The following is a 27,500-nucleotide window of genomic DNA, read 5'->3' on the forward strand; positions in this document are numbered from 1 at the left end:
TCCACAAGCGGGCCCTTATTCTGCCGAGGGACGACAGCAGGGTGGGGACGCAGAAGGGGCGTGGGGGTGAATACTGGAACACACCAGGGAAGAGTGTGTATGTGTGTGTGTGTGTGTGTGTGTGTTTACTGAGTCTCAGGCAACGCCTGTTGTGGGGTTTCCGCAGTCTTACAGGGGCATTGTGAGCGGCTGACATAAACACGACATCATTATGTCGCCACCCGCTCATGCCGACACCTACAACAAGCTCTGTAAAAAACACACACAAAGTGTGTGTGTGAGTATGTTTGTGTGTGTGTGCGTTGATGAGGTTATAGGCTGGCACAGTGAGACATACCTATTTGAGCATTAGGCTAAGCCAGTGAAAGTCAGGGTATAAAACAATAAAAGTCCACTGTGGTTACCTACCTAGAGAAGCGGCTAGCTGACAATTACCTTCGACAGAGTCATCGACCAACATGCGGCTGCTTGTGTTTAGCAGACAAAAAAAAAACATCCAACAGATGCAATTAGCCTTCAGGACTCTCCTGTACGGAGACAAAAGGATCCAACAAGCTGTGGTCCTCTTCGACAGTGCTAATTACTAAGAGACTGCCAGAACAGACTGCACAGTACTACCTTGGCCCACAGGAGACAGCGAGCAGAACAGCTGGCCCTCTCAAACTGCTGCTCATCCACCACATAAATAAAGCTGACGAAATCGGTCCAGTGAGAACCGAGGCACCATGGACATATACATATCGAGGCTGACATCCCCATGGGCCTCAGGTTCAGGAATAACTGAGGTTCAGGACCGAGAGATGGCTACATGCTCCCGGCAAGCCTCTAGGATATGACCAAGCCAGACTCGGTCAGACTTTGCTCTGTGGAAGTAATAATAGAGGAAGAGGAAGTAATAATAATAATAATAATAATAATAATGTGATTCATCCTTACTGGCAGACACTGTTAGACAGACAGACGGTCTGTGAGGCAGGAAGTGACCACTGCCATGTTTGGCCCTCAGACAGCAGCAGAGTGTGAGAGGTCGACTCTCACAGACTGACGTGGTCACTGATGCTGCTGGGGAGGGGTTAGGAGGTAATGGGATCCTGCTGACCAGACAGATCGATGGGGGAAACAGCCCTGATAGAAAAAAAAAAAAAAACACTGTTTCTGAGAAGCGATAGGTAGCCTAGCTGTCAGCCTGCCTGATGAGCAGGTTCACCAGTAGTGGAGTGCTTGGTGTTCAAACACATCGCCTCCAGCAGTTCTCTTGCAGGTAGGGAAGCAGGAGCTGGGAGTGTTCCTCCAGCCGCAGTATGGGGCTGAGCAGTGGGGGGTGCTTGAGCTCGAGCTTGAAGTCAAAGCATTTACTGTCATATGTACAATTAAAAACCAGTTTCCCCTGTACAATGCATTTCTTCCTTGTCATCTTCTGTGCTGAATGCCAGAGAGTTATAGCCTAAATTAAATAAATATAATCAAAATATTGCAGAACATATGGCATGCACAATATGCAATATGCCATACTGTACAGCAGGTTCACAATCAGACAGTGGGGAGGGTCTGCTCGTACTATGTCGCTTGCACATTTGCGCAAGCTTGTGTGTTCCAAGTATGCATGTGCTACATTCCAGACAGGAGTTTGGAGAGGTCAGATGAGGCGCCTTGGGTGGGCGTAAAAGGCAAAAGGGTCAGACTGGTTCATCATTCTGTTGGCCTGAGAACAAAAACTACATACCTCTACTACATACTTCTGTATCTTCTTCCTACATACTACGCTGCATCTCCTTGCAGATGACATAAGGTTTACTAGACTCTACTCTGAGAACCATTTGAAGGCTCCAATGCTCCATTGCCTGCCTGGAAGAACAACACTTGTGCCCACAGCCAGAGCCTGAGCACTGAGAGCTCGGCACTGTGCCATGGATAACTTGGCAATAATCATTGACACACAGAGGGCAAGAGAGAGAGAGAGAATACGTAAGTGTGTGTGTCTATGTTTCCGTGTGTGTGTGTGTGTATGTGTGTGTGTTAGTAGACAGACAGACAGCAAACCCAGTATGACCACTTGTCTGGTCCAGAGAAATTTAACCTTGTACTTAATAGAATGCCTCAAGGATGGTCAGATTAGTGTGTCCTCAAAAGACCTACTGTCTGTATGCATACATAAACTATTGGAATACAAAACATTCCAATGAGTTGAATTATAAAGCTTTAGAAGAGAGTTGATTGCTGTCAGTAATGCCACTGTTTGTATGAGAGAAAGTAGCAGGCCTAATGGGTAAACTTCAAGCAGGTCCCGATCAATATCAACAAGTACACTAGTAAATCCAAGCCCTTAATGGAATATGTGATCGGCCCACCAAAAATCACTCACTCTCTCTCGAACTCTAGCTTGCACACACTCATGTGCGCGCACACACACAACAAAAAAAGACTTCAAAGTAAAGCACACTCGCAATGGCTCAAGGCCGGGGGGTATGCCAATTTCCCCACGTGCCATACACACACAGCATCAAAATGTCCCCCTGCTGAGATGGGTGGCGTGATGATGCCCCAGAGGTTCATGGGATGTCAGATGATGTAGGAGTAATCCATAGAGGGGATCCAGAGCCCCGGATTAAACTCTCGCCATAAGCACTTAACAGTCACACATGCACATGGGCTATTGTACACATATCCACAGTGCATGAGATAACATGGGCCGGAGTGACTGCTAGACAAGATGTGTAAGCCGGCATAGCCTACACTTGCACACCACTGTGTTGAGGGTGGTGGTGGGGGCCCACATACTGATGTACAGCGGGGAAAATAAGTATTGAACACGTCAACATTTTTTTCAGTAAGTATACTTCCAATGAGGCTATTTGCATGACATTTTCATCAGACATTAGTATTAACTCAGATAATCCACCTATATAAAAAAATCCAAACATTAAAGTCCAGAGTTATGTGTAATAAAGTGGAATGATACAGGAAAAAAGTATTAAACACGCCTGCTGAAATTTCTTAAATACTTTGTGGAAAAGCCTTAATTCGTAATGACAGCTTCAAGGCATTTCCTGTATGACGAAACTAATCAGTCACAGTATTCTGGTGTGTGTTTGGCCCATTATTTTAAACAGATAGTCCTTTAATATTAAAGATTCCAGGGGTCCCTCTTGTGAATCCTGAACTTCCAAAACTGTTCAATTGGATAGAAGTCAGGGCCTCGATTTCCTTTCTCTGAAACCAATTGAGAGTTTCCTTTGCTGAATGGTTTGGATAATTGTCCTGCTGGAAGGTCTAGCCATGTCTCATCCTCATCATCCTGGTGGATGTAAAGATTCTCACGGAACAAAATGACTCCATGCATCATTCCTTCAACTGTATGAAGTCTGTTAGTACCATGAGATGAAAAACAGCCCACACCATGATGCCTCCACCTCCAAACCTCACTGTTGATAGGGTATTTTAGGGTGATGCACAGTGCCATTTCTCCTCCAAATATGGTGTGTAGTATGACATCCAAAAAGATCAATTTTACTCTTGCCTGACCAGAATACATTCTCTCAGTATTTCATAGGGTTGCCCAAATGTTGTGTAGCAAACTGAACAAGCTTTGACATGTTTTTCTTCAGCAATAGAGTCATGCGGTATGAGCGTGCATAGAGGCCATGGCGGTGGAGTGCATTACCTATGATATTTTCTGTAACAATTGTACCTGCTGCCTTCAAATCTTTCTGGAGCTTTCTCCAAGTGGTCCTTGGCTCTTGGGCTACTCTTCTGACTATCCTTCTGACTTCCTGGTCAAAAATCTTGTGAGGAGATCCTGTGCATGGCCGATTGATGATGCAGTGATGTTCCTTCCACTTGCAGAGAATGACTCCAATACTGCTTACTGGATGATTCTGAAGTTTTGAAGGGCATCTGTAACCAGTTCCATTGACAACAATAAGGTTGCAAAGGTCTTGGAAGAGCTCTTTGCTTTGACCCATCATGAAATGTCTCGTGTGACACCTTGGTAACAAAAAAACTTTTTATAGCCCACCAGTATGTACTAACCCATCTTATATCAATTTGCACAGATAGGAGGGATAATTTCTTTAATTACTTATAAATTCCAGTTTGTTCCTTGCCTTTGTGTACTGCTTTTTCTTACTGTGTGTTCAATACTTTTTCCCTGTGCCATTCCACTTTTACTTGAAAATTTCATGTGAATAGCCTCACTGGAAGTATACTTACTGAAAAAAATGTTGACGTGTTCAATACTTATTTTCCCCGCTGTATACAGTATGAGGGTAAAATGGCACTGTGGAGCTTGTTTTTTTTTTTTCAGACATGCTTGTTCCATCAGCCTGGATGGATCAAGGAAGAGAAATGTCACTGTGTGCACACAGCCATCAAGGTCACTTAGGACGAGATTGCTCAATTTCCTTGACTGGCTCGGACTGGCCGTCTAGTCGCTGGGTGGGACAGCTTTAATAGGGTTACCTGCGCTACACACACGGGTAATGGATAAGCATTCTTGTCGAGGACCTCCCAACGACTCTAATTATGGATCTGTGACCTTTCTGTCTGAGGCTCAAGCCCTCTGCTGTGGTCTCCACACCTCACCACTCAGGCATCGCTCAGGCTGTCTCAGGCTGTGGGGATGGCTGCTACCACTGCTACCGCTGCTGCTGCTGATGCAGCTGAACCAGCTGGGACATCCGCGGGATTATCAATCTCTTCCTGCAACCCCCTGCTCCCTCTCTTGGCCAATGGGTGTGCAGGCTGCCAGGGTCATGTGACCACCGGTGGACAAGCTATACATAGTAAGCGCTGTGTGCCCGAACGGATCACTGCTCCCCTCTGTCCATTTCTTACACGGTAGATCACGAGATCTGGATCACGTGATACACAAGGGAAAACACATCATCATCAGGGAGCACCTTACAGTAGAACTGCTGTTACACAAGAGCTACAATGTTACCATTCTTATTTAGAACTGCCCCGGGACAAGTACATGAACGTTGATGGGTGGGTGAGGGAGCGGGGGACGGTGTCTGAGGGGAAAGAGCTGCCAACTCATTAGATGTCAAATTTCTCTTTCTGTCCTCATGTTCATCTCTCTCTGCAGTTTTACCACTTGACTATGAACTTGTGCGTTTTCCACCCGCAAAAGCGGTTTGCTTATTTAGCCCTACTGATTCCGGGGGGGGTGTTGGGGGTTGCGATACAAAAGATCAATTTAAAACCAGCAGAGGTTTTTGCGAGGCAGGTGCCTGCCCATTGTTGGGCTGCTGTATTGAGTGGAAGATGATTAGCATGAGAAAGCATGGACTGTGTACGTTTGTGTGTGTGTGTGTGTGTGTGTGTGTGTGTGTGTGTGTGTGTGTGTGTGTGTGTGTGTGTGTGTGTGTGTGTGTGTGTGTGTGTGTGTGTGTGTGTGTGAGTGAGTGAGTGAGTGAGTGAGTGAGTGAGTGAGTGAGTGAGAGAGAGAGAGCATAGAACAGCTGGGTCCTCAAGCTGATAGGGTTGGATTGAGTTGGAGCAAAATGACACTGTGGGCTGCCACCGAAAGGCCATAAAGCTAAAAAAAATGAGCTGAATGGTGACAATGATATAATGGGAAATGAAATTATGATTTTACATGTGGCATAGTGTCAGACATCTGGCATTTGATACCCTTTTTGCATCCTTTTGAATGCACCAAGCACTTATCATAATACAAGTAGAAAATGCCTCCAAAATTGAAAGCTATTCAAATATCAAAACAAAGACCCAAGTGAGAGTGGTTGATGACTTAAGACATGGACATAAATATAGAGCTCCTGGCTGTCCTGAAGCAGTTGACCCCATCCCAGGTGAAAGAGCCTGTCCGGAGGCAAAGGGATGGTTGGGAAACAGCTGCTTATTATCTACTATCTATCAATGTCCTGGAGAGAGTGTGTGGTGGGGGGGAAAGGGGGGGGGGGGGGGTTATGCCAACAGAAATGTTAGGAGGTTTGAGCCAAAACAATATTGTTGTTTTTTTCCTCTTCTGATTTCTTCCACCTAAGGATCCTTTCATTTATTAACACTGGGCTATAACTAATGCTAGCAACTAGCAATGAATCTGTAACAGGCCTTTGTCTATAATATCCCCCTCAGCACTTATAAAAGCTTGCCTGAACTCATATTGTCAAGAATGTCAGGGAGCTGCCCTGACATTTAAATGACTAAAACTTGACCTAACCATAATTAGGCCAACTCAGTGCCACCATGAACATAATCCTTCTGTTTTGTTTTCTATAATGTCGTGTGACATGATTGTAAGCAATTGTCTGTCTACTGTCCCTACAATGTTAACGTCCACAAATGGCACAGTGCTACTGAAGAAGAAGCCTAATGTATGCTAGGCTATACCGTATCAAAAGCCGCGCCTTCCTACAGGTCGCAGCGATAGGCTACGTAGGCTCCTCCAAAATATTTAATGCATGATTACACACGGAAAGATCTCTTAGTACTATGCTTTGCCTGTGCGTAGTAGATTTTCACAAGAAAAATCACGTTCAGGCTACACGACTGAAGCCACGTCCTAGCGTGAATGAATTAATAAAAACGTTGGAGGAAAGCCATTAACCTACTCAGCCCAGAATGTGGGAGATGACAACGCCTTCAACCGCAAGTTCTCATTTTGGATTAATGAAATAATACAAAGCAATAATAATAATAAAAAAAACACCAGATCCCCTTTAACAACACTGATAAATAACATCTGTCGTCTCATAGCATAAACAAGCACAACGTAGACTAATCTAGTGCACTCGTTACATCTTCGATAACAGTGACGTTGGCTGCAATCAAATAAAAGGCTGAGCACTGCCGAACTAGCAAGCTAGCCGGGTGACGTACATGTGGATAAAGTAACGATACACAAATGTTTCACAAGAAAACGACAATACAATTCAAACAGAATGAACCTGAGAAAATGTACCGTCTCTTTGTTTTGAGACCGCACATATTGTAATTGAGGAAACGTTAGGTTTGAGAAAATGTCATCCAGAACAACACAACACGCCTCTGCAAGCTCAAACACTGGTGCCCCTGTTTATCTGTTTTCGAAAGGCCAGGCGAGCGAGTGTTGACAGATTTAGATGGTAGAACTATGTTATTTTGAAACACAACTGCAGCTTTCTGACATGGTTTAGAACGCTATCAAGTTTATTGGAAATGTATCCGAATAAATCGTAACGGTAACGGGTTGCTTACCAGCGGTTGCATCTCCGGGTTATCGTTCACTGTTGGTACTTGGAATCTATCAATTTCTTCCATCATTTTGACACTACGTCGGTATTCAACTGTTTAACGCTAACACTATGACAATGGAACTTACAAACGCATTTATTCCGCTATCAATACGACCGGAGGATGCTACAAAATGCTCGCATCATCCTAGTTTGCTGTTTGCTGCTCCACCGTCCGTCCGTCAACACCGTGAAACTGGCAACATTGAGCAACGTCTTCCGGAAACAGATGATCGACAATACAGGAAGTGTTGCAGTGTCCAGAAGTTTCTGAAACACGGAGTGCTACTGGATGCACTACAAACTCTCACTATTTTTTACAGTCTATGCTCTCAACTCAACACTTTCTAATGTTGCCTAATAAATAGGTAAAGGCTCTACAAATTAATTATATGTTTATATTTACGTTTATGGTAGCCCAGAGCCTTATAGATAGCTATGGCTCTGTGGTAGCCTATTTGGCTATGGGCTTAAACACCTTGAAAATAGTTAGTAGGCTAGTAAATACAGTTGAAAATCTAATAGTAAATAAAGATAAAGATAAAATAGATAGATAGATAGATAGATAGATAGACAGACATACAGACAGGGAAGGAGGGAGGGAGTAGTTAAAAAAAGTAGTAAATAAAGGACTAGTCAATACAGTTGAAAAGTATAATAGTAAATAAAAAATAGTAAATAATAAAGTTGCATTCAGTTTACAAATTGTAAACGGCGCTGGCCCAGACCCCTTGAACGCACCCAAAGCACTCGATCCAGGCCGTTGCCAGCGCAACCAACACAAACAGTTGCAGGGAGCAGTCTTGCAGGAGCGGTTTTGCAGTCTTGTTTACTTCTGTTAGTATCCTTTCATTGCATCTAAATTATATTTAGGTGCCATAATTCACCATTCTCCTAATGCTGAATGATTGAGTAAAGGTTTTCCTTCGAGCACTAGCAAATTAACACTGAAACGATGCCTGTGCCTAAAAAAACTGTGGCTGCCCGAGCCAGACGGGTAAGTTAAGTTAAGTTGACCTGCATAACGTTAACGTTAGTTAGCATAGCTTGCTCAAAGTTGATAAGCTGAACAGTTTTTTTTTAAATGATCGAGACATGTCAGAATAATTGAAAAAACAATTAGGAAGAAGTATGGCTTTGCTCAATGGGATGCCAGAGATGCTTTCCAACCTCTTGTTCTTATCTAATGTAGGCTTAACGTTATGACTAACTTCTACGGCTGGCTAGCACAGACTCACATTTGAAATGTATGGTTTGGGAATTTGGCAGCTTTCTATTAGTTGTCTGAAATCACTTTAGTGATGCCCATGAACACAATTGAATAACTTGCATTTTTGTAGGGGTCCGTGTTCCAGGCTAAGACGACTGACGGGCCAGACTTTGGTGATGGGGTTGATGACTGGCTCCAAGGAAAAACTTTGGTGAAACCCCCTGACCAGCTGGACCTTACTGAAGCAGTGAGTATCAGAGGCACAATGTACTGTATCACTGTCTGTGACACATTCTACATTCATTCATAACTTGATGTACTAGCTGATACTGATAACAACTTCTCCTTGTCCTCTCTGTCCTTCAGGAACTGAAGGAAGAATTCACAAGGATCCTCACGGCCAACAATCCACATGCTCCACAGAATATTGTCCGCTACAGCTTCAAAGTAAGTTGTTTTATTTTTTCTTTAAAAGAAAAAAAAAGGAAAACCACTGTGTAGACAGGTGATTCTGCAATGAAAATGAGCTGTTTGAGTTACAAAATCAAAGTCGTTGAAAGGTCATCACAGGGACACTAACACCTCTGTCCACAATCTCTGGAAAAGACAAAATGACGGGAAAAGACCACAAACATACAAGATACAAGATACAAAGAAGTTTATTGTCACATGCATATAGTTACTGGATGTAAGAAATGCAGTAAAATTATGTATGGTGTCAGCCTATTTGTGCATTTATGGGGGGGGGGTAAAAAGTGCAGTAGAAGAGGGGTTTAGTAGATTAAGTGGCAAGGGCTGCATAAGAAAGGTGGGGGAGGATTGGGATGGGGGGGACCAACAAGGAGCACCCAAGAGCAATGTGAAAATTATTAAAGATATAAACTTCTGTGTTTCCAGGAGCGCTCTTATAAGACCATCAGTAGTGTAGACCAACTGGCAGTTCACTTCGTCCTGGAGGGAAATCTTCTTCACAAGGACTCCGATGAAGCTCGCAGGCAAAGGGCTAAACAAGGCCTCCCAGAAGGTATGAATCTGTTAGATAGCACATTCAGTCCGACAGGGACCACAGATGAATATTTAGAGACTAGCAGTCAGCATAAAAAGTGTCACTAAACAATATATATCCTAAATTGCTTTACTAGCCAGTCTGCCATTAGATCCACTGTTGTAGTGTGGTGGGCCCCAGACTACAGGATGTGTGCAGGGTTATTATGTTCATGAAACACGGGTGTATGTGCATGGGAATAATATGGCTATGTTACAGAGAAACCAGTGGACACTGCCGCAGCGGAGACAGATGAGGAGAAGGTGGAGACTCCGGTAATGAAACCGAGGCTTTCACACTCGTTTCACAACCATTTATCATCATAAATCCCCAGAATTAAGCACAGAACTGTTGGCCCAGTGAATAAGACACCTCATATATCATGCAATTAAAGTCTGACCTTTACAAAGGCACCATGTCTTTGATTTAAATATGCATAATTCTCACATTGAAATGAAAATAATTCTTACAATAGTGTGCTGTCAGAAGATGGTAGTTCATCTGTTTAAGAGTTTACAGTGAAAATAAGTGCAATTGCCAGATCTACAGAAGCTACACATTCAATACCAGTTACATTTGTATTGATATCAGACTTATGCAATCAATCTAATAATTTCTGCAATTTTTTCTGTGTTGTATTTTCTTGCATCAAGTTGAGATTGTAAAACCTGTTGACCCTGCTGCACCTCCTCAGGGCGATGCAAGGGAGGAGGCGGGTGAGGAGGGCGGCGGGGAGGAGAGGCCAGACAGCGAGGAGGTCAAGAGAGGCCAGAAGGAGTGCAAACTCACCAACCAGTTCAACTTCAGCGAGCGCGCTTCCCAAACCCTCAACAACCCCCTCAGGGTAGGCTAGCACCAGACTGTTCCCTCACAAAGAAAGAGCTTAGCAAGAGACAGTTTTGCACTGATGAAATATCATCAGTAGTCACAAAAAACAGTAGCAGGAATTAGGAACACTGTATGAATAGCTATACTTCATAGAGAGTTTTTTTTTTTATCAAGTAATGAAAGCCCCATTGTTGAACATTGACTTTTATGAACTCATGAACCTGGATAATGAATTGAAATGTTCAATGAATCTTCACTGGTTTAAGGAATATAAAGCTACTTTGAACCATGAGTGTGAATCATTTAGTCTAACAAATAAGACCATTTTTGCTGCATCTGTTATACTCTGTCAGGGACTTCCACTTTTTATTTAATTAAATATTTTTGTCATATTTTCTCTCAAAGGGGCAGATTATTCTCTCTGCTCCAGATCTCATTTCCATGCAGACAATAGCTGCAGAGGTGACTGTGAGATTTAATATCACTATCCATACATATTCATGCGTATGATTCAGTAGTACCATCCCCCCCTTCGCTGTAAGTGTTGCTCAGCAGAATGGCGACGAGGGAAAGACTGTTTCATACAACGTAAGCCATCTGTGACTGCACTGCGATCATGGAAACGTGTCAACATGATTTACGCTTGCATTAGCATTAACTAAGACAAAATAATGCCCCGGGTTTTGCACAAAGACAATTAATTCTCCAGAAAGCATTTATAAGGCTAAGCAATGCCTTGTAGACTGTCAAATTATAGGTTTGTAAAAGTTTTCTGGGCGAGATGTGCACTGGGACTGCTGTTGTAGGCTGATATGTGGATCCCTTAACAGACTCTCTCGAATGTGGCATTGCCAGAGTATTAAACATTTATGACATTCTTGAAGTGACATTCATAAAGAACCAAGATGTGCTTAAGTCTTTTTTCTTTACATAAGGAGAGGGAATGTCAGACGGAACCCCCTCCTCGTGCAAACTTCTCAGCCACAGCTAATCAGGTGAGACTGCTGATGACTACTGGTGGGTTTAATAAGACAGAATAAGCGATGCTACAGTTTTAAGAGATAGTAATTGCCAGTTTTGTTGTCTGTTATCGCATCTTATTGGCAACAGAATTGTTCTCTGCTCCAATGTGCTATCCCCTCAGCGATATTTCCCCTTTTCCAAAGAGATATCACTATTGTATTCTGTATTCTCCATTGAATATTGCATTTGTCCTCAGTGGGAGATCTATGATGGTTATTTGGAAGAGCTGCAGAAGCAAGAGAAGAATAAGGAGAAGCAGAAAGCTCAGCCCACTAAGAAAGAGGAGGACAAAGGCAAGAAGAAGATGATGATGGTAGAAATGCAGGTGAGATCACACGTGTGTGTGTATGTGTGTGTGCGTGTGTCTTAGTGTTTATATTGATGACGCCAGTTTATCTGCAATTTAGTACCTCATCTCAAGAGACCTGACAAAATAACTAAAAACAGTGCAGTGTGGATTCCCCCTTAGGTCATGTTGGAATCAGCATGAGAGAAGTGTACAATTACAAACAAAACACAAGAGGCGGCTTCTCTGTGTGTGTGTCAAGTCGAAGCGTGACTGCTAACAGCAAGCTGTGAAATCCTAATGTAACACAAGCGTGTGAGTTTGAGGAATTGCCATGGGTCTAGACAGGACATGAAATCATGCATTGTTCAGTGCAATCCAGAAACACCTCTCACTGTTGGAGAAAAAAAAACAATCATGGCCTTAAAGTAGCCTATCATTTGTGGTGCGTAATGTTTTACCAATAGTAAGAAAAATATATCAGCATGGCTCAGTGAAGTGATAGCATAACCATTAGACTAAGATAATAATTTGAGCTACCCCTACATGATCACAAACCACTGTGACAAAGTAAGTCAGAATTCTCAGAAAACAAAGACTGAGGCTCTGACGTAGGCCAGCGTAATGGTCTGTCTAGCTGGGTAATAGCCACGTTTTATTCTCTCGCCAATGACAGAGTGATGACATCAGTAAAGTGTCAAAGGCCGCAAAGATCGTGGAGCGCATGGTCAACCAGAACACATTTGACGACATCGCCCAGGGTACGTCCACTTTTCTGTTTCTCTCCCTCGGCCACTGCTGATTCATTTGATTGGTTGATCTGAATCATTTGTCCTTATGTGTCACTGCCTTGCGGACTTGAGTGAATGAGTCAGTGCTTTCCATCTCCTGTTTGTGTGTGTGTGTTTGTCCAGACTTCAAGTACTTTGAGGACGCCTCGGACGAGTTCCGGGACCAGGAAGGCACCCTGCTGCCGCTGTGGAAGTTCCAGTACGATAAAGCCAAGAGACTTGCTGTTACCGCCCTCTGCTGGTTAGTCTACGCAATTACAAATCAAATCACATTGAGTACATGTGTAAAGGGCCATGTCCATTCAGATGTACGCTTATAAGAATAATATATGTTAACTTGTTTAAGGTGGAAGTCTTACAAGTGGCCAGCTTAGATAAATTGCTGCTTAAAATTGGACAAGATCATTCAATGTATTAATGTATAATTGTCATCCTTCAGGAATGAAAACTACAGAGATCTGTTTGCTGTGGGCCTTGGGTCGTGTAAGTTACACTAAACCACTCCCCTAATAAATTACATGATAAAGATGTGTTTGTGGTGGCCATTTTCCTATTCAAGGTTTTGATTGTAGCCACTTTGTGGTAAAATGAGCTGATCAAGGCAGAAAGGAAACATTATCCTCATGAGAGGGGCTTCTCTCCCTCTCTGTCTCTCTCTCTCACTCTGTCTCTCTCTCCGTCTCTCTGGCAGATGACTTTACTAAACAGGGCCGAGGCATGCTGCTGTTCTACTCCCTGAAGAACCCCACCTACCCGGAGAACATCTACCTCACCACGTCCGGCATCACGTGCCTGGACATCCACCCACACATCTCCTACCTGGTGGCCGTGGGCTTCTACGATGGCTGCGTGGGCGTCTACAGCCTGAAGGAGGAGAGCAGCCAGCCCATCTACAAGAGCACGGCTAAGTCCGGCAAACACACAGACCCTGTCTGGCAGGTGTGTGTTTGTGTGTGTGCGTGTGTGTGTGTGTGTGTGTGTGTGTGTCACAATCACATCTAACAGACACATCATCTGACCAGGCTGGTGCATTGTGTGTGCGTGTGTCTCTTTGTGTTTGTGTGCAAGTGTGTCCGTGAATATATTTCCGTGTATCTGTTTGTCATCCAGATGGCTCTAGTTAATGTCTTGTCCCATCACCAGTATCAAGATTAAACATTGCTCTTTGACTTTGATCAGAACATAAAAGGCTGCCGTGGTGCTTAGTTACCTAGTTTGAAGTCATGAAGCCACTAGAAAAAGCTCCTGATTAAAAGAATGGCAGTGCAAAACAAAGTCATCCATATTTAAAGGGAAAAAAAGAAAAACAAGACATGTGCCCTTGGACATTTTGTCTCTCAGGTGTTTTGGTTGAGATCAAACTGACCTACAGTCTCCAGACTGAATTTAAGGATTTAATGAATTTAAGGAGTTCAAGTTCAGTGTTTCGTGGCAATGGTTCCTTCAATGTTCTTGAACAAGATTTATTTTCCCGGACGTATTCTGTGGAGAGAACGGGTTCTTCTATGGACCAAGAAAGAGCCACCATCTTGGCAAAGCATGAAAAGTGCAGTGTTGGGAAGCTTCTGTGCTTTTGGGCTTGTAGTAATGTACTGGGTGCTCTGGTTGTGTAATAGGTGCGCTGGCAGAACGATGACATGGACCACAATCACAACTTCTTCTCTGTGTCGTCAGATGGCAGAGTGGTGTCCTGGACCCTGGTCAAGGTGAGCGAACAACTTGTGCTTTGATCGTGTGCTTTCTTTTGTATGCACTGGCTACTATGTCCCCTTGGGGATCAATCAAGTATCTATCTATCTATCTATCTATCTATCTATCTACTAAGCAGTCTGTGTTCTGTGCATCTGTGTGTGTGTGTATGTGTGTGTGTGTGTGTGTGTGTGTGTGTGTGTGTGTGTTGATTGTGACTACAGAATGAGTTGGTGTATACAGACATCATTAAGCTGTCCTTAGAGGGTCCGCCGTCAGATGGGACAGAAGGCATGCAGCTGCCAACCATGGGTAAGACAACTGTGTGAGCACACAGTCTCTCACACACACACACCCACACATGCACACACACACACACACACACACACACACACACACAGACACAGATGCACAGAACACACACACACACACACACACACACAAACATGTTGGGTTTCATGTGAATTCGGACCATTAAAATTGGAGTAGATTTTAAAAAAAAGCATTTCTTATACGTCAAGTAAGAAATTAATTTGCTAGAGGGGGGTGGATGAAGTGCTGAGTCACATAGGGTGTAATGTGACTAAGCTTGATGGAAATGGGTTTACTCACATTAAATCACAAGTTTTTAACCCACAGCTGTTCACAATTCCTCTCTTGATGAAGAGAATGTCCATTTCTTTTAGCCGAATTCTCATAAACGCACTTGAAATATGCCAACAAGTTGGATGGAAATCCAGCCACAGACTTTCATTGCAAAAGCAAATATAGCTTTTAATATTGCAAAAGCGCATATAGCTGTTTCAAATCAGGACTGTAATGCTTTGGCAAGCTCACTCAGTCATGTGCGTTATTAGATGTTAGCTGATCTTAACATGGCCGTGTGAATTGCCCTCATGTCGCCCATCTCCCTCACTGACAACATCGGTCAGGCAGTAATATCCGCCCCCCTCCTCGCCGAGGGATTATCACTCCTCCAGCACCTCAGCTGCACTTTTATTGGAACCTCTCTCCCATTAAGAGGCTCTTTCAGGTCAGGTCCGGAGATTAATCTCCGTTCGTGGGCCGATGAAAGGGATGAGGAAGGGGGAGAAGGAGCACTTGTAGACAGGGAGAGAAGGAGGAGGAGGAGGAGATCCAGTCTGGGGTTGTCTGCAGTGGTGCTGAGTGACCGCTGTTTGGAGACAGGGCTGACGGCCGCGGATGCTGGGCGTCCAGCTGGCAGCACTGGCATTTCTGTCGTCCGATCCGTATGTTACAGATGGGGTTGGCCGTGCGCCAGAGACATATTGCTGAAGCGAGGGAAACTCTGTTTTCCTGTAATATTCACAATGTGGTTATAAATAGATTTGGGGCAATTATTATGCTTTTAGCGATACTCTGATTAGAGGCTTGCTGATTGCGACAGGAATGAAGTAGACCTACCTCTATCTTTCCATTCAGTCTGTGTTTATTTATTTATTTATTTATTTGTTTGTTTATTTGTACGCATGTTTTTTTTTATGTGTCCTGTAGCTTGTGGCACATCATTTGACTTCCATAAGCAGATTGACTACCTGTTCCTGGTTGGCACAGAAGAAGGAAAGATCCACAAGGTGAGCAATAACTATTTGTAAGCACCATAGACTATATACTGTATACAGTCTATGGTAAGCACAAGGCATCCTGCTGATTTTCTGTAAGCATTCAGAGAACGTAACTACTACAAAGGTGGCCAGAGCAGAACTACTACAAAGGTGGCTTCACCTTTATTTTCCTTTTTCTGGTGAGCAGTACTCACCACCCTTTCTGTGTGTGTGTCTGTGTCTGTGTCTGTGTTTTTGTGTGTGTGTGTATGTGTGTTTGTGTGTGTTTCCCTTTCTGTCTTCTGAAACCACTGTTTCATCTGTTTTCTGTAACCAGCAGCAGAGTAGCTTTAGTCCTGTCAGCAGGCTGGCCCATCTACCCCTTGGGGATGCAAGAAAGCACTTTGTTTAGTAGAACTAAAAGCTCCCACTCTTATTTCATCATACAAACACACACACACACACACACACATGTGTATGGGTCTAAGTGTGATGACTCAGGCAGGCAGTGGCAAAAGATGAATAGCCCATAGAAAGCAGGCAGGCAGGCCAATGCATCACAGCCAGTGATTGTAGACATATGTGGGTAGAAACCCGAGTATGAGCAGGTACACACAGTCTCTTACCAACCTGCAAACTCATAAACAAATAAATACATATTCATAGTACACATGTACTGTGTACACACATCTGCACAGGTTCACAAACAGGTCAGTTGCTAGGTTACAGATACGCAGGTGAGTCACGCCACTCCGTCTGGCATTTTGTTTTTTTATTTAATTTTATAATAATTTTCATATTTTGATCCATTGTGTTCTATTTTTGTTTGTAGTCTTTGTCAAACTTAATTGCTTTACGTGGCTTTTATTTTCAGGACATTCTGCCTTATTAGTAATATATTATTCATCTGATATTATTAATCTTGTTCATATTCATCTGCATCAGGCTACATTAACATTAATTTAACGTCCATTGGGCTGAAAAAAGTCTTGTCTAGATCTTAGACTGCTTAGGTCTGTGAGATCCGGTGATACCTTCCTGAAGTCTGGACTACTGCTGATACAAAGATGCAAAGATTCCAGTGTCATTCGGGCCAGAAAAATGAAATGGATTGAACATTTTTTATGGGAGAATACTTATTTAACTTTTTTTTCAGAAAAAGTCATAGTGAATTTAAGGTCAATTGTCTAATGGAAAAAGTAGTAGTTAAATAACCCCTTGGCAATGTGTGACCGCAATAAAACCTAAATGCCACATACACATGGCTTGATTCAGTGAGAAGTTAATAGTCTTCGCACTCAGGAGACATCCATGGGGCCAACATTATCCGGGAGCGCTAGACTCTCCTCCAAAAGGTTTCAGACCAAGAGATTTGGGGATGGGGATGATTGGGGATGGCTACTTGCTCAATATGTCTCCCTGCCTCACAGACACACACATTTATATTGAAAGTTACTGGACAGTTGCCAAACACAATGAGAGTCAGCCTCACACACACACACACACACACACACACACGCACACACACACCTAGTCACTCTCCCTGAACCAGTCCAAGAGTGCCATGACAGGTCATTTAAGGCATCCCACAGTAGATTTATCCTCCAATTTCCTCCCGGGCTGCCTGTGCCTGCGGGCGCTTGGCGGCAGACTGACAGGGCTCTGGATAAGCCAGGGAGACATGCGCACGTCTGCAGTCACACTTCAGGGGACCTGTCTGTCTCCCAGGATAGTCGCCTCCATGTTTTAGCTCCTGTCAGTCTGGGCGAAGAGGGCTTTGTAGGGGCTACTTTATCAACTGGGCTGTGCTCACCACTCAGACTGCTGGACGGCCGGCAAGCTCACATTCAGGGCATGTCCACACGGAGACGCTTTTTAGCTTAAACGCAGAGGTTTTGCTTCGTTTTGGCCGAGCGTCCAAACGAATCCTGTAAACGCACTGCCCGAAACCACACTTTTCTGAAACCTGGTCCCAGGCCTAAGGCCTGTCCACACGGAGACGCTTTTTAGGTTAAACGCAGAGGTTTTGCTTCGTCTTGGCCGAGCATCCAAACGAATCCTGTAAACGCACTGCCCGAAACCGCACTTTTCTGAAACCTGGTCCCAGAGTGGAGAAATCTGAAACCGTAGCCCGTTTGAGTTCGTTTAGACAGCGAAACGGCACATCCTGCTTGCGTATCGATGATGTCATCGCCACACCTCAGCTGCCCTGGTACTGCCTAACAATACTAGTTTTTTATACATGACATTACCTACGATTACACTCCGTTAAGATAAATATCACAACTGATGCTGCGCAGCGCCGATAGCTTATGACTTGGTGGACTGAACACTGTTTTTCCCGGTGTTTTTTTATGCATTGTACTGTCAGTGACACATGATGCAGGCAAAAGTATTGACTGTTACTAACGAAGGTTTTATAGCAATATTATAAATGTGGCGACAGAATAGCCTAGAACTTGGGTAAGCCTTGCGTTTAGTAGCCTAATTGCGGTGATAGCCAAAACTAATGTGAATCACGGACTATCCTACAACCAAAGAAAGTAAAGGTGATTAGTAGGCCTACCTGTGTTAGCCAAATAAAGGACGGGACTGCACTCTTCACAAACCGTAAAATAAAGTTTATTAGTTTTACAGTTGACTACAGTTGACAGTTCACCATCAGTCCACATAGACAGTAACAGTCCACACAAACAATTCTGGTTTCCTTGCACTAGCCATTTCTCCGTAGTCTATTCTGTCTGTTTTTAAAGCGCAAGTTTTGCAAGTTTTGGTGAATTTCTGTAAAGACACAGTGCCACCTATAGGCCTGGGGTATGAAGTAACGTGTTGAGTCGTGTTGAGATGGATCCGTTTGGACGCAAATATTCTTGATACGGTTCCAGGGAAGACGGAGGAAAAAAAGATCGCTTTGGTACGTGTGGACTAGGCCTCACTTCCAGTCATTTTGAAAATAGATATAAACCATGAGAATCTGTTACCCTTTTTCACAGGATGCTTTTGACAGATAAGGGCAGTCTATGGAAAGCCAGAAACCTGCACTGTATATTAAGTCATTTCACTGTCATGTGGAAATCAGAGCAAAACAGAGCATATTCATTTGGAATGCATTATGGGTTGTTTACTACCCATGAAGCCTTTGAAACATCCTAGGCCTGATGAGTGAGAGCTTGGAATTGTGAACGCTTGATTAAGCACTGTAAAAAGCCTCAACGCTCTGCTGCACTTCAGAGCTGAATAAATTGTTTCATTGTTTGCAGGTGCACCACCAGGAGTAATTAGCTCAGTGAGCATTTTGTATGCCCTTTAAGGATCCTTTTTGTTGCAGAAGTGTAACTTGGGTTGCTTAACACGTTGTTTGAATGTTTTATGAGCAAAATGCTGATGTCACTGGATTCATCTTTTAAGGCGTTTTGTTATCGAGACTTTTCTCTCAAATCAATAGCCTATGTACACAGGAAGCTTTTACCACAGCAGCCTTCCTGACAGCCTTCCTGAGACAGACAGGTCTCCTTTAAAAAGTATTTTATGGCTCAATGATTGGATATGACGTGTGTTTGTGTGTGTGTGTGTGTGTGTGTATGTGTGTTTGTCTCTCTCTCTCTCTCTCTCTCTCTCTCTCTCAGTGCTCCAAAGCATACTCCAGCCAGTTCCTCCAGACGTATGATGCCCACAACATGGCAGTGGATGCGGTCAAGTGGAACCACTTCCACCCCAAAGTTTTCATCTCCTGCAGCTCTGACTGGACCGTCAAGATCTGGGACCACACCATTGAGTATGCACACACATACACATACACACACACACATACACATACACACACACACACACACACACACACACACACACACACACACACACACTCACACATTAGATAAATAGCTACATATCTGAATGCATATGAAGAGTTTGGTTCCAAAACGCTATAAATCAAATAACTATACATTTCCACTGAAATTACTTGGAAAACAAAAAAATTACATTTATGAAAATGCATTAAAATGGAGGATATAGCGTTTTGGAACCGAACTGAACATATTCACTCAACCTTTGTGCACTTAAAAAGCTCATGAAGGTGTGCACACAGACATATGATTCCATGCATGCAGATGTAGTATAGATACTGACAGATGTTTCCCTTATGGTTGAAAGTGTGGGAATCATGATGGTGTGTGTGGACATTGTGTAACAGACACTAACCACATGTGTCCCTGAAGCTAAAGCACACATGTGAAAATGCTTTGCATTTCCCTCTTCTGGGTGGAATTACTTTATAGTTCTTCCATACTCATTGTGGCACGTGTAATTATCCTGTCACTCGGGTTATTTGTCACAGTGATTTGTCACTGTAAATGTTTTAAAAAGGGAAATACCCATGATTGGCTCTCTGTAATTATTCAGTCTCTCTGACAGCCCTTTATGCTTTGCTTGATTGGCGATGCTACAATACGTCTGCTACCCTCATCGAGCTTTTATTGTGCAGCGCCTCAGCCTGCCAGCAGGGGGCTCTAATGCCATACCAAGCTATGGGAGCACATAGATGCCACCCTGTGTGTCATCCTGATGGTGGATATTCTGTTCAGTTTTCTGTTGAAATGAGTGGATGTGTATTCTGTTTTGAAGTAGAAGGTAGAGTGGTTTCCCTTATCAGAAAAGCATCAGTGTTTAAAAATGATTTATTATAATGTTCAAAGCTAAATAGTAGCACTTCAATTTGGGGATTTTGTATATGGTGCAAATACGTTGGTAAAGAACAGTACACCTAAATACAAGAAATGCATGACATGTATTGACTACCATTAAAAACCATAAGCTTGCAGTGAGAAATGGACAGCCTAAGAATGGTTTAAATGGTCAAAATAAGTGCCTTCCGTAACATCTCTACAGACTGGTGCCCTTTAAGAACACGCCATTCTACATTTTGTCACATGGAGATTTATCACGCCGTTTGCTTAATTGTCTGCTCATTTGCAATGTATCTCAGACTGAGACGTCTATTAGACAATTATTTAAATGGTAGTTTAACAAGGCATAAAGGAGTTTTGTGTTAAGGTTGGAAAATCAATTATGTTTTACTTCCAAAGGTCCTTGAAACGTCACTTATTGAAGATAGGCTAGATATTGTTCTGGACATGGTTCTTGCAGCTAGTGTGACAGCCAATCAATTATTCTTTGTTTCGTAACTTTGTAACTGCCGGAAACAGAGACTAGGTGTTGGCAATGCTTAGTTGTGTTAAGATTTTGTTGTAAATGCAAGATGGTTGCCAAATAAGATTAAAGCAAAGTAACAATATTAGAATTTGCCATCAAACGTTAGATCAGATAAAATGCTCATTATGTATCAATTTTTCCCGTATCCAAATATGTTGACAGATTTGATTATGCTCTGATGTCACATTCACTCCGCTGTTCACAGAGAACAGCTGTTGTCCTCTTCTGTGTGTCAGTGGAGTCTTGGTAAAGACAGATGCAGAACTGATGCTTTGCAGGAGCTTTTTCTCCCTTCGGATCTTTAACCCCTGATGTTATTTAGTGGCTGGCCGACTAGTACACTGTCTTGCTCCAGCCTGATGGATGGGGTTTTACGGTTGAAGTCAGGAGCCAGGACCTGGCAGTGGAACCAGAGTTGGGTTAGGAGAAAGAGAGAGCGAGAAAGAGAGAGAGAGAGAGAAAGAGAGAGAGAGAGAGAGAGAGAGAGAGAGAGAGAAAGAGAGAGAGAGAGAGACAGAGAGAGAGAGAGAGAGAGAGAGAGAGAGAGAGCAAACCTGGGGGCTACTTGACTGACACACTTCTTAAGGCCATAAGTCTCTACGCCCAGTAGCAGTGTTCCATAAATCAGAGGTCCGCTAATCAAGCAGAGGAGTGAGTCACTCTGCTGGTGGAGTGGAGAACAGAGCCGTGGCCTTTGGGTGCTTTATGCGTTCAACCGGCCACAGAATTTAGCGAGGGCTCGACGGCTACGTCCATACGTCCATTTTCGATCTCTTTGTATGTCTTGACATGTGAAGAAATTGACAATAAAGCAGACTTTGACTTTGACTTTGATACCCGTCAGTGTGGCTGAAAGTGACCTACTGTTGGGTTATTGCTTTAGGGTCAACCGCTAACAATTAAAAGGCCCTGACTGCACCGAGTAAACAAAGTGTCCTGAATAAAAAAGAGAGAGAGTCATAATTAAAATAATGAAAGTGGGTCACAGACCTATGTGAATCCCGCTAATGGCTATGCCTGAGCAAAATGAGAATGGGGGAGAGCAATGCAGTGCGACTGAGTCATGTTTGCCCTGCTAAAGATGTCTGTGTCTGTCCTCAGATAGTCACATAAACTCATCTGAACCTGCAGAAGTCCTTGGCCCCTGTTACATTCTCTTCTCTTTTGTTTGCCTTTGTTTTCTGTTTTCTGTATTGTGCCTTTTTAAAAGGCTAATCTGCGTCATGATCGCACCTCTCTGCCGAAGCTCCCTGGACGAGACCGGGTGCGGCGTGTAAATGAAAAGAGCTTATTAAGCTGACTAATGAACGGCTTTAGAGTGTGTGTGTACACAAGCCTTTGACACGGCAGGCTTTAATGAGAGAGATTTTCTGAATTCTGGATGTAACCCCCCCCCCCAGTGCCCCAGACCCAAAAAAGGCTCAGGAGGGAGAGAGGGAGAGAGAGAGAGAGGGAGAGAGAGAGAGAGACTTGGCTCGGCACCATGTGTCGGGGAGAGAGCGGAGCTGGCCATTAGTGCGGAAACGGCAGAGGGGAGCGGCGGTCGAGGCGGTGGTCAGGGGCAGGAGGTGCTGTATGTGTGGCGGTGGTCAGGGGCAGAAGGTGCTGTATGTGTGTGTGGCGGTGGTCAGGGGCAGGAGGTGCTGTATGTGTGTGTGGCGGTGGTAATGAGGAAGAGGCACGCGGGCGCTCCATCTGTCTGTTCACCTGTCTGATTAACGCGCCCACTCGGCACGCCGGAAGCGGCATCGTGGGAGCCCCCCCCCCCCCCCCGCTTTCTTGCTCTCTTCTCATATTCACTCTCTCCAGTTTGTTCTTTTTTTTTCTCACAGGTTTTATCCTTAGCTTTTTGCTTTCCCTGCCCTGTTGGATTCTGCTTGACTTTGTTCCCCCTCGTCCGTATGCTGGGGCGGTAACAAGGGTTCCCTTTCACCACGGAGGGAACAGACGGAACAGTGTATGTCTGAGGCTCAGGCTGTGGTGTGTAGGCCTCAGCTGGAGTCTTCTCTGTTCTGCCTCTCTCTCTCATTCTCTCTCTCCCACCCACCTCACCCAGCAGATAACAGAATCTGCTGCATCTGCTCCCCCCATTCCAAGGACTAAACTGAGTGGGAAAGTCGTGGGCATTCATAGCACTGCAGTGCGACTAGTGAATACTGTGAGTTTCAGATAGAATACAGCAGTGTTACATGAATGTTACATGAATGGGGGAGCCACTGAAGCACATCTTCAACTGGAGTCTACGTCTCGGACAAGTTCCAACACTGTGGAAGACATCATGACTCACCCCCGTTCCCAAGAAACCACACCCCAGCGAGCTTAATGACTTCAGGCCTGTCGCTCTAACATCACATGTGATGAAAACAATGGAGCGGCTGGTCTTAGGTATGCTCAGACCCCAGGTACGCCATGCACTAGACCCTTTACAGTTTGCATACCAGGAGAAAGTGGGCGTGGACGAAGCCATCACTTATCTTCTACACAGGACACATTCTCACCTAGACAAGGGGAAAAGTGCTGTGAGAATCATGTTCTTTGATTTCTCAAGTGCTTTTAAGACCATCCAACCCCTCAGACTGGGAGACAAGCTCTTGCAGATGGGTGTGGACGCTCACCTGGTAACCTGGATTAAAGATTACCTGACCGAGCGACCACAGTTCGTCAGACTGAAGAACTGCCTCTCTGACACTTTGATCAGCAGCACCGGAGCGCCACAGGGAACTGTGCTCTCTCCAGTCCTGTTCACCCTGTACACATCTGACTTCTGCTACAACACCGAGTCATGCCACATGCAGAAGTTTTCTGATGATACTGCAATTGTGGGGTGTATCAGGGACGAGCAAGAGGAGGAGTACAGGAGCCTGGTGGAGGACTTTGTGCAGTGGTGCAAACTCAATCACCTTCAACTAAACACTTCAAAGACCAAGGAGATGGTGGTGGATTTCCGAAGGTCTAAGCCCGCTCTGCTACCAGTCTCCATTGATGGGGTCAATGTGGAGGTGGTAAGCACCTACAAGTATCTGGGTCTCCACCTGGACAATAAACTGGACTGGTCAGCCAACACTGATGCACTCTACAAGAAAGGACAGAGCAGGCTGTACTTCCTGAGGAGGCTGCGGTCCTTCAATGTGTGCAGCAAGCTCCTCAGGATGTTCTATCAGTCTGTTGTGGCCAGCGTCCTCTTCTATGCAGTGGTATGCTGGGGAGGAAGCACAAAGAAGAAGGATACTGGGTGACTTGACAGGCTGGTAAGGAAAGCTGGCTCTGTAGTGGGAGCTGAACTGGAGTGCATCACTTCAATATCAGACAAAAGGACCCTGAACAAACTGATCAACATCTTGGACAATGAATGTCATCCGCTCTACAGCACTATCAAAAACCAAAAGAGCTTGATCAGCTGGAGACTTCGCTCACTGCCATGCACAACTGAAAGGCTGAGGAAGTCATTTGTTCCTAGGGCCATTGAACTGTTCAATGCCTCACTAAAGGGAAGAGGAGAGATAGACTTCTCTGCTTAGTCTGTCTGCCTCTCCACCCTCTCCATGTCCATGTTTTTTGAGTACTGACTGCCCACTACTGCTTACTACTGTTTTACTACTGTTTTACTATTGTACACAGCCTAATGTTTTCACTACTATTTTACTGCTACACTGTTTTTCATGCTATATTAGCACACATGATCAATGGCTGCGGTCAGGCTTCTGATACAATACTGAATGAATGAATGGCTATACCTATTATACTATTACCTCAACCTGTTCTTGCACTGAAATTGTTTTTTATTTTACCTTGTCTACATTACACTTTACTCTCCTATTTGTCTATATTATTTATGCTGGTCTCTAGACCTTACTCTTGCACTGTTGCACTGTTGGACTAATGTTGGACTACTTTTTGCACCTTCACCATGACACTCACTCTCTTGAGCACCTTGCCAGGCACACATAACTAAGGACTATGGTTGGACTACTGTTTGCACCTTCACCATGACACTCACTCCCTTTAGCACCTCACCAGTCCCGGCCCTGTCACTACAAGCGTCTTATGCTTGATCACCCTCAAGCACATTGGACTTTCTTAATTTAACTTATATAGTGTATTTAGTATTTAGTTTTGTTAGTTTTCTTATCTATCTATCTATCTATCTATCTGAATGTTTCATGTGTTTCACGTTTCATACCCATGTATCGCATAGTTGTTATGGAAACATATTGTGTTGTGAAGCACTTAATGTTCTCCATATAATTACAGTGCCATTGTGCAATTATTGCCTCATCCTCACAGTTATTTGAGCTGATAGATGTTTCATACGCGTATGCGTTAGCCTCTGATCCACACATTGATATTAGCATGCACATACAGTTTCTACAGAAGTTAATGGGCTGTGCACTAAAATACCTGCATCGTTCAAGTGAAGGACTCTCATTGTCTAATGTCACAAGTGAGTCTCATTAGCATTTTTATCACATCCAGAATGATGAAACAGTGTTTGATTTAGACAGGGGTGTTTGTTTGAACACCAGCTTAATGGCTCAATCCTTCCAACAGCTCTCCCCTAACTTAATTAAAGTTTAATCTGAGACAGATTGTTATCAAACCGAAGATATTTTCTCTTTTTTTTAAAAAAACAATTTATTTTTATGCATTCGTAGATCAATTAGATGTCATCTGAAATGTGAAAAAGTTGAAAGACCGAGGAGTTAAAGTTTAGAAATCGTGCACGTTGCTTGGCATTTAGCTCATCCTCTGAGAATGTTTTTTTTTTTTAATTAACGAATCGACTGATTGCCAGAATCTTCTTGTTAAACAGCCCATTTCCACTTGGGCATGTGCACAGCCACATAACTGCATGCATTGCTTTGCTGGTCTTCCTCCTTCTTTAACACCATCTGTTTCGATCTGCCTTTAATATGGAAGGCAAAGGGCTCCGTCTAGTCCTTGTCTGCCACAGCAGCAGCAGCAGGGTCTCTTGACTCTGTGCTGTTCACAGCTGCACAGTGTGGTGAGGTCCATCTGCACCACTGTAATAGGCCTCATTAATGCCTTCTGAGAGGATGTATGATGACATGGCCTTTTGTGGACACAGTGGTGGTCAGAGCACATCTTGTTTAATCTTTACATCCATATGGTCAGTTTCAGGTTCAGACATGAGTGATTTTATTGGTTATCATTTGTCTATGACCTGGATCTTGTCACAGCATATTATTTTCTGTCCCCACAGCACACCCATGTTCACCTTTGACCTTAACTCTGCGGTGGGGGACGTGGCCTGGTCTCCGTACTCCTCCACGGTGTTCGCCGCCGTCACCACCGACGGGAGGGTAAGTGACCAATCCGAGCCCTCCTGCTGCCCCCCCCCACACTTTCTCTGCACCAGTCGTGTATTAAGACTGTTCAAAATGCACTGCTCAGAACATGAAAGCTGTCCTTTCTTCTCAAGTAGAGTGGAGATAATAACTTTCAAACACGTCGTTATCAGGCGTCTTAATCACCCTCGCCAGCTGTACTTTAAACACACACACATCCCTCCAGCCACAGCAGGCCAGCATCTAGACAGATCACAGTGGCACAGTCAGTGGCCTCATCAAAGACACAGGACTGTTGCTTGGGACACTGATTGGGGTATTATTTGCTGGATAAGGCATAATTGCCAGCATAGAGCGTAGACTGAGAAGCACATTTATGCCAGCAGCCACCTGTCCATGCACAAACATGCACTAGTACAGTCACTCTCAGATATGGAGACATGGGGACGTATACATAGAGCAGGGCTTAAACATGCACACATGCACACAGAGTGGACGCCAAGTAAGGGATAATGGACGACACGGTGGTCTGTTCACAGAAATTAATGCACGGTTGTAAAACGGCCCCGACGCGAAGCGGAGTGCATTCATTTCTGTGAACAGACCACCGTGGAGTCCATTATCCCGCTGCTGTCTTTTGTCTTAGGTGTAGTTCATGTTCCATGCTTCATGTGTCTTGTTATGTGTCACCACTAGGGGAAGTGCAATTGAATTTCGTTATCGTAAAAGCCCCTTTCGACAATTCTAAAACAACGTTTTTTAATACTTTAAAATAACATTTGACAATGAACCAATGAACACCATAGGTGTTTAGATTTTAACAAAATTTGAACACTACACAGCTATCAACAGTAGTCTCTCCTATTCTCGTGAACGATCGAGTAGTGCAGTCATCATGTCCATAGCTGCTAGTTATGACTATTTCGGACAGTAAGATTAGCCTATTACATTAGCCTGCTATGTGACAGGCCTGCTACAGGGAAAATAAAAATTGCGCTGTCTCAGTACAGTTGTGTGAAAGGAACACGCCACCCAATGTCAGTAGTAATATATGTTCTTACCTTAACTTTCACAAGTTGAGTCATACCTCTCCCGTGTCGGTACGTGCACTCAAACGCTCTGGTGCGTGGCGCGACTGTGTTAGCATGTTGCTATGCTAGCGGCATCAGATGTAGCCAGACGTAGTAGAACATCCACGTTTTCCCGACTTAAATACAGTTGCATCAGTAGTTGATAAAAATGTGTACGGTCACACAACATGAAACGTGTCAATTTTCCAAGCGAATAAACAGGAGAGCTACAATGTGTGGT

At 43.9% G+C, this 27,500-nt stretch overlaps 2 protein-coding genes across 3 annotated transcripts in view; one reads left to right on the forward strand and one right to left on the reverse strand.

The window, feature by feature from the left end:
* The window catches only part of fam219aa (family with sequence similarity 219 member Aa), a 21,523-nt gene extending 14,073 nt beyond the window's left edge, over window positions 1-7,450 (reverse strand). Inside the window, exon 1 of one of the 2 annotated variants that reach the window (XM_042059240.1) lies at window positions 7,201-7,450. In XM_042059240.1, the coding sequence (XP_041915174.1) occupies window positions 7,201-7,266 (66 nt within the window). In that variant the 5' untranslated portion in view covers window positions 7,267-7,450. The remainder of the gene's footprint in view (window positions 1-7,200) is intronic. The other variant, XM_042059241.1, reaches the window with a different exon arrangement.
* Window positions 7,451-8,027: 577 nt separating this feature from the next.
* dnai1.2 (dynein, axonemal, intermediate chain 1, paralog 2) overlaps window positions 8,028-27,500 on the forward strand; it is a 35,192-nt gene continuing 15,719 nt past the window's right edge. The window contains exons 1-18 of the mRNA XM_042059068.1: window positions 8,028-8,076; window positions 8,173-8,232; window positions 8,576-8,692; window positions 8,812-8,892; window positions 9,343-9,469; window positions 9,710-9,765; window positions 10,185-10,334; window positions 11,254-11,313; window positions 11,538-11,666; window positions 12,304-12,388; window positions 12,542-12,659; window positions 12,858-12,901; window positions 13,110-13,357; window positions 14,035-14,124; window positions 14,332-14,419; window positions 15,623-15,702; window positions 19,299-19,447; window positions 26,105-26,204. Of these exons, the coding sequence (XP_041915002.1) occupies window positions 8,191-8,232; window positions 8,576-8,692; window positions 8,812-8,892; window positions 9,343-9,469; window positions 9,710-9,765; window positions 10,185-10,334; window positions 11,254-11,313; window positions 11,538-11,666; window positions 12,304-12,388; window positions 12,542-12,659; window positions 12,858-12,901; window positions 13,110-13,357; window positions 14,035-14,124; window positions 14,332-14,419; window positions 15,623-15,702; window positions 19,299-19,447; window positions 26,105-26,204 (1,764 nt within the window). The 5' untranslated portion in view covers window positions 8,028-8,076; window positions 8,173-8,190. The remainder of the gene's footprint in view (window positions 8,077-8,172; window positions 8,233-8,575; window positions 8,693-8,811; window positions 8,893-9,342; window positions 9,470-9,709; window positions 9,766-10,184; window positions 10,335-11,253; window positions 11,314-11,537; window positions 11,667-12,303; window positions 12,389-12,541; window positions 12,660-12,857; window positions 12,902-13,109; window positions 13,358-14,034; window positions 14,125-14,331; window positions 14,420-15,622; window positions 15,703-19,298; window positions 19,448-26,104; window positions 26,205-27,500) is intronic.

Source organism: Alosa sapidissima, chromosome 13 (genome assembly GCF_018492685.1).
Source record: "Alosa sapidissima isolate fAloSap1 chromosome 13, fAloSap1.pri, whole genome shotgun sequence".
Taxonomy (NCBI): domain Eukaryota; kingdom Metazoa; phylum Chordata; class Actinopteri; order Clupeiformes; family Clupeidae; genus Alosa; species Alosa sapidissima.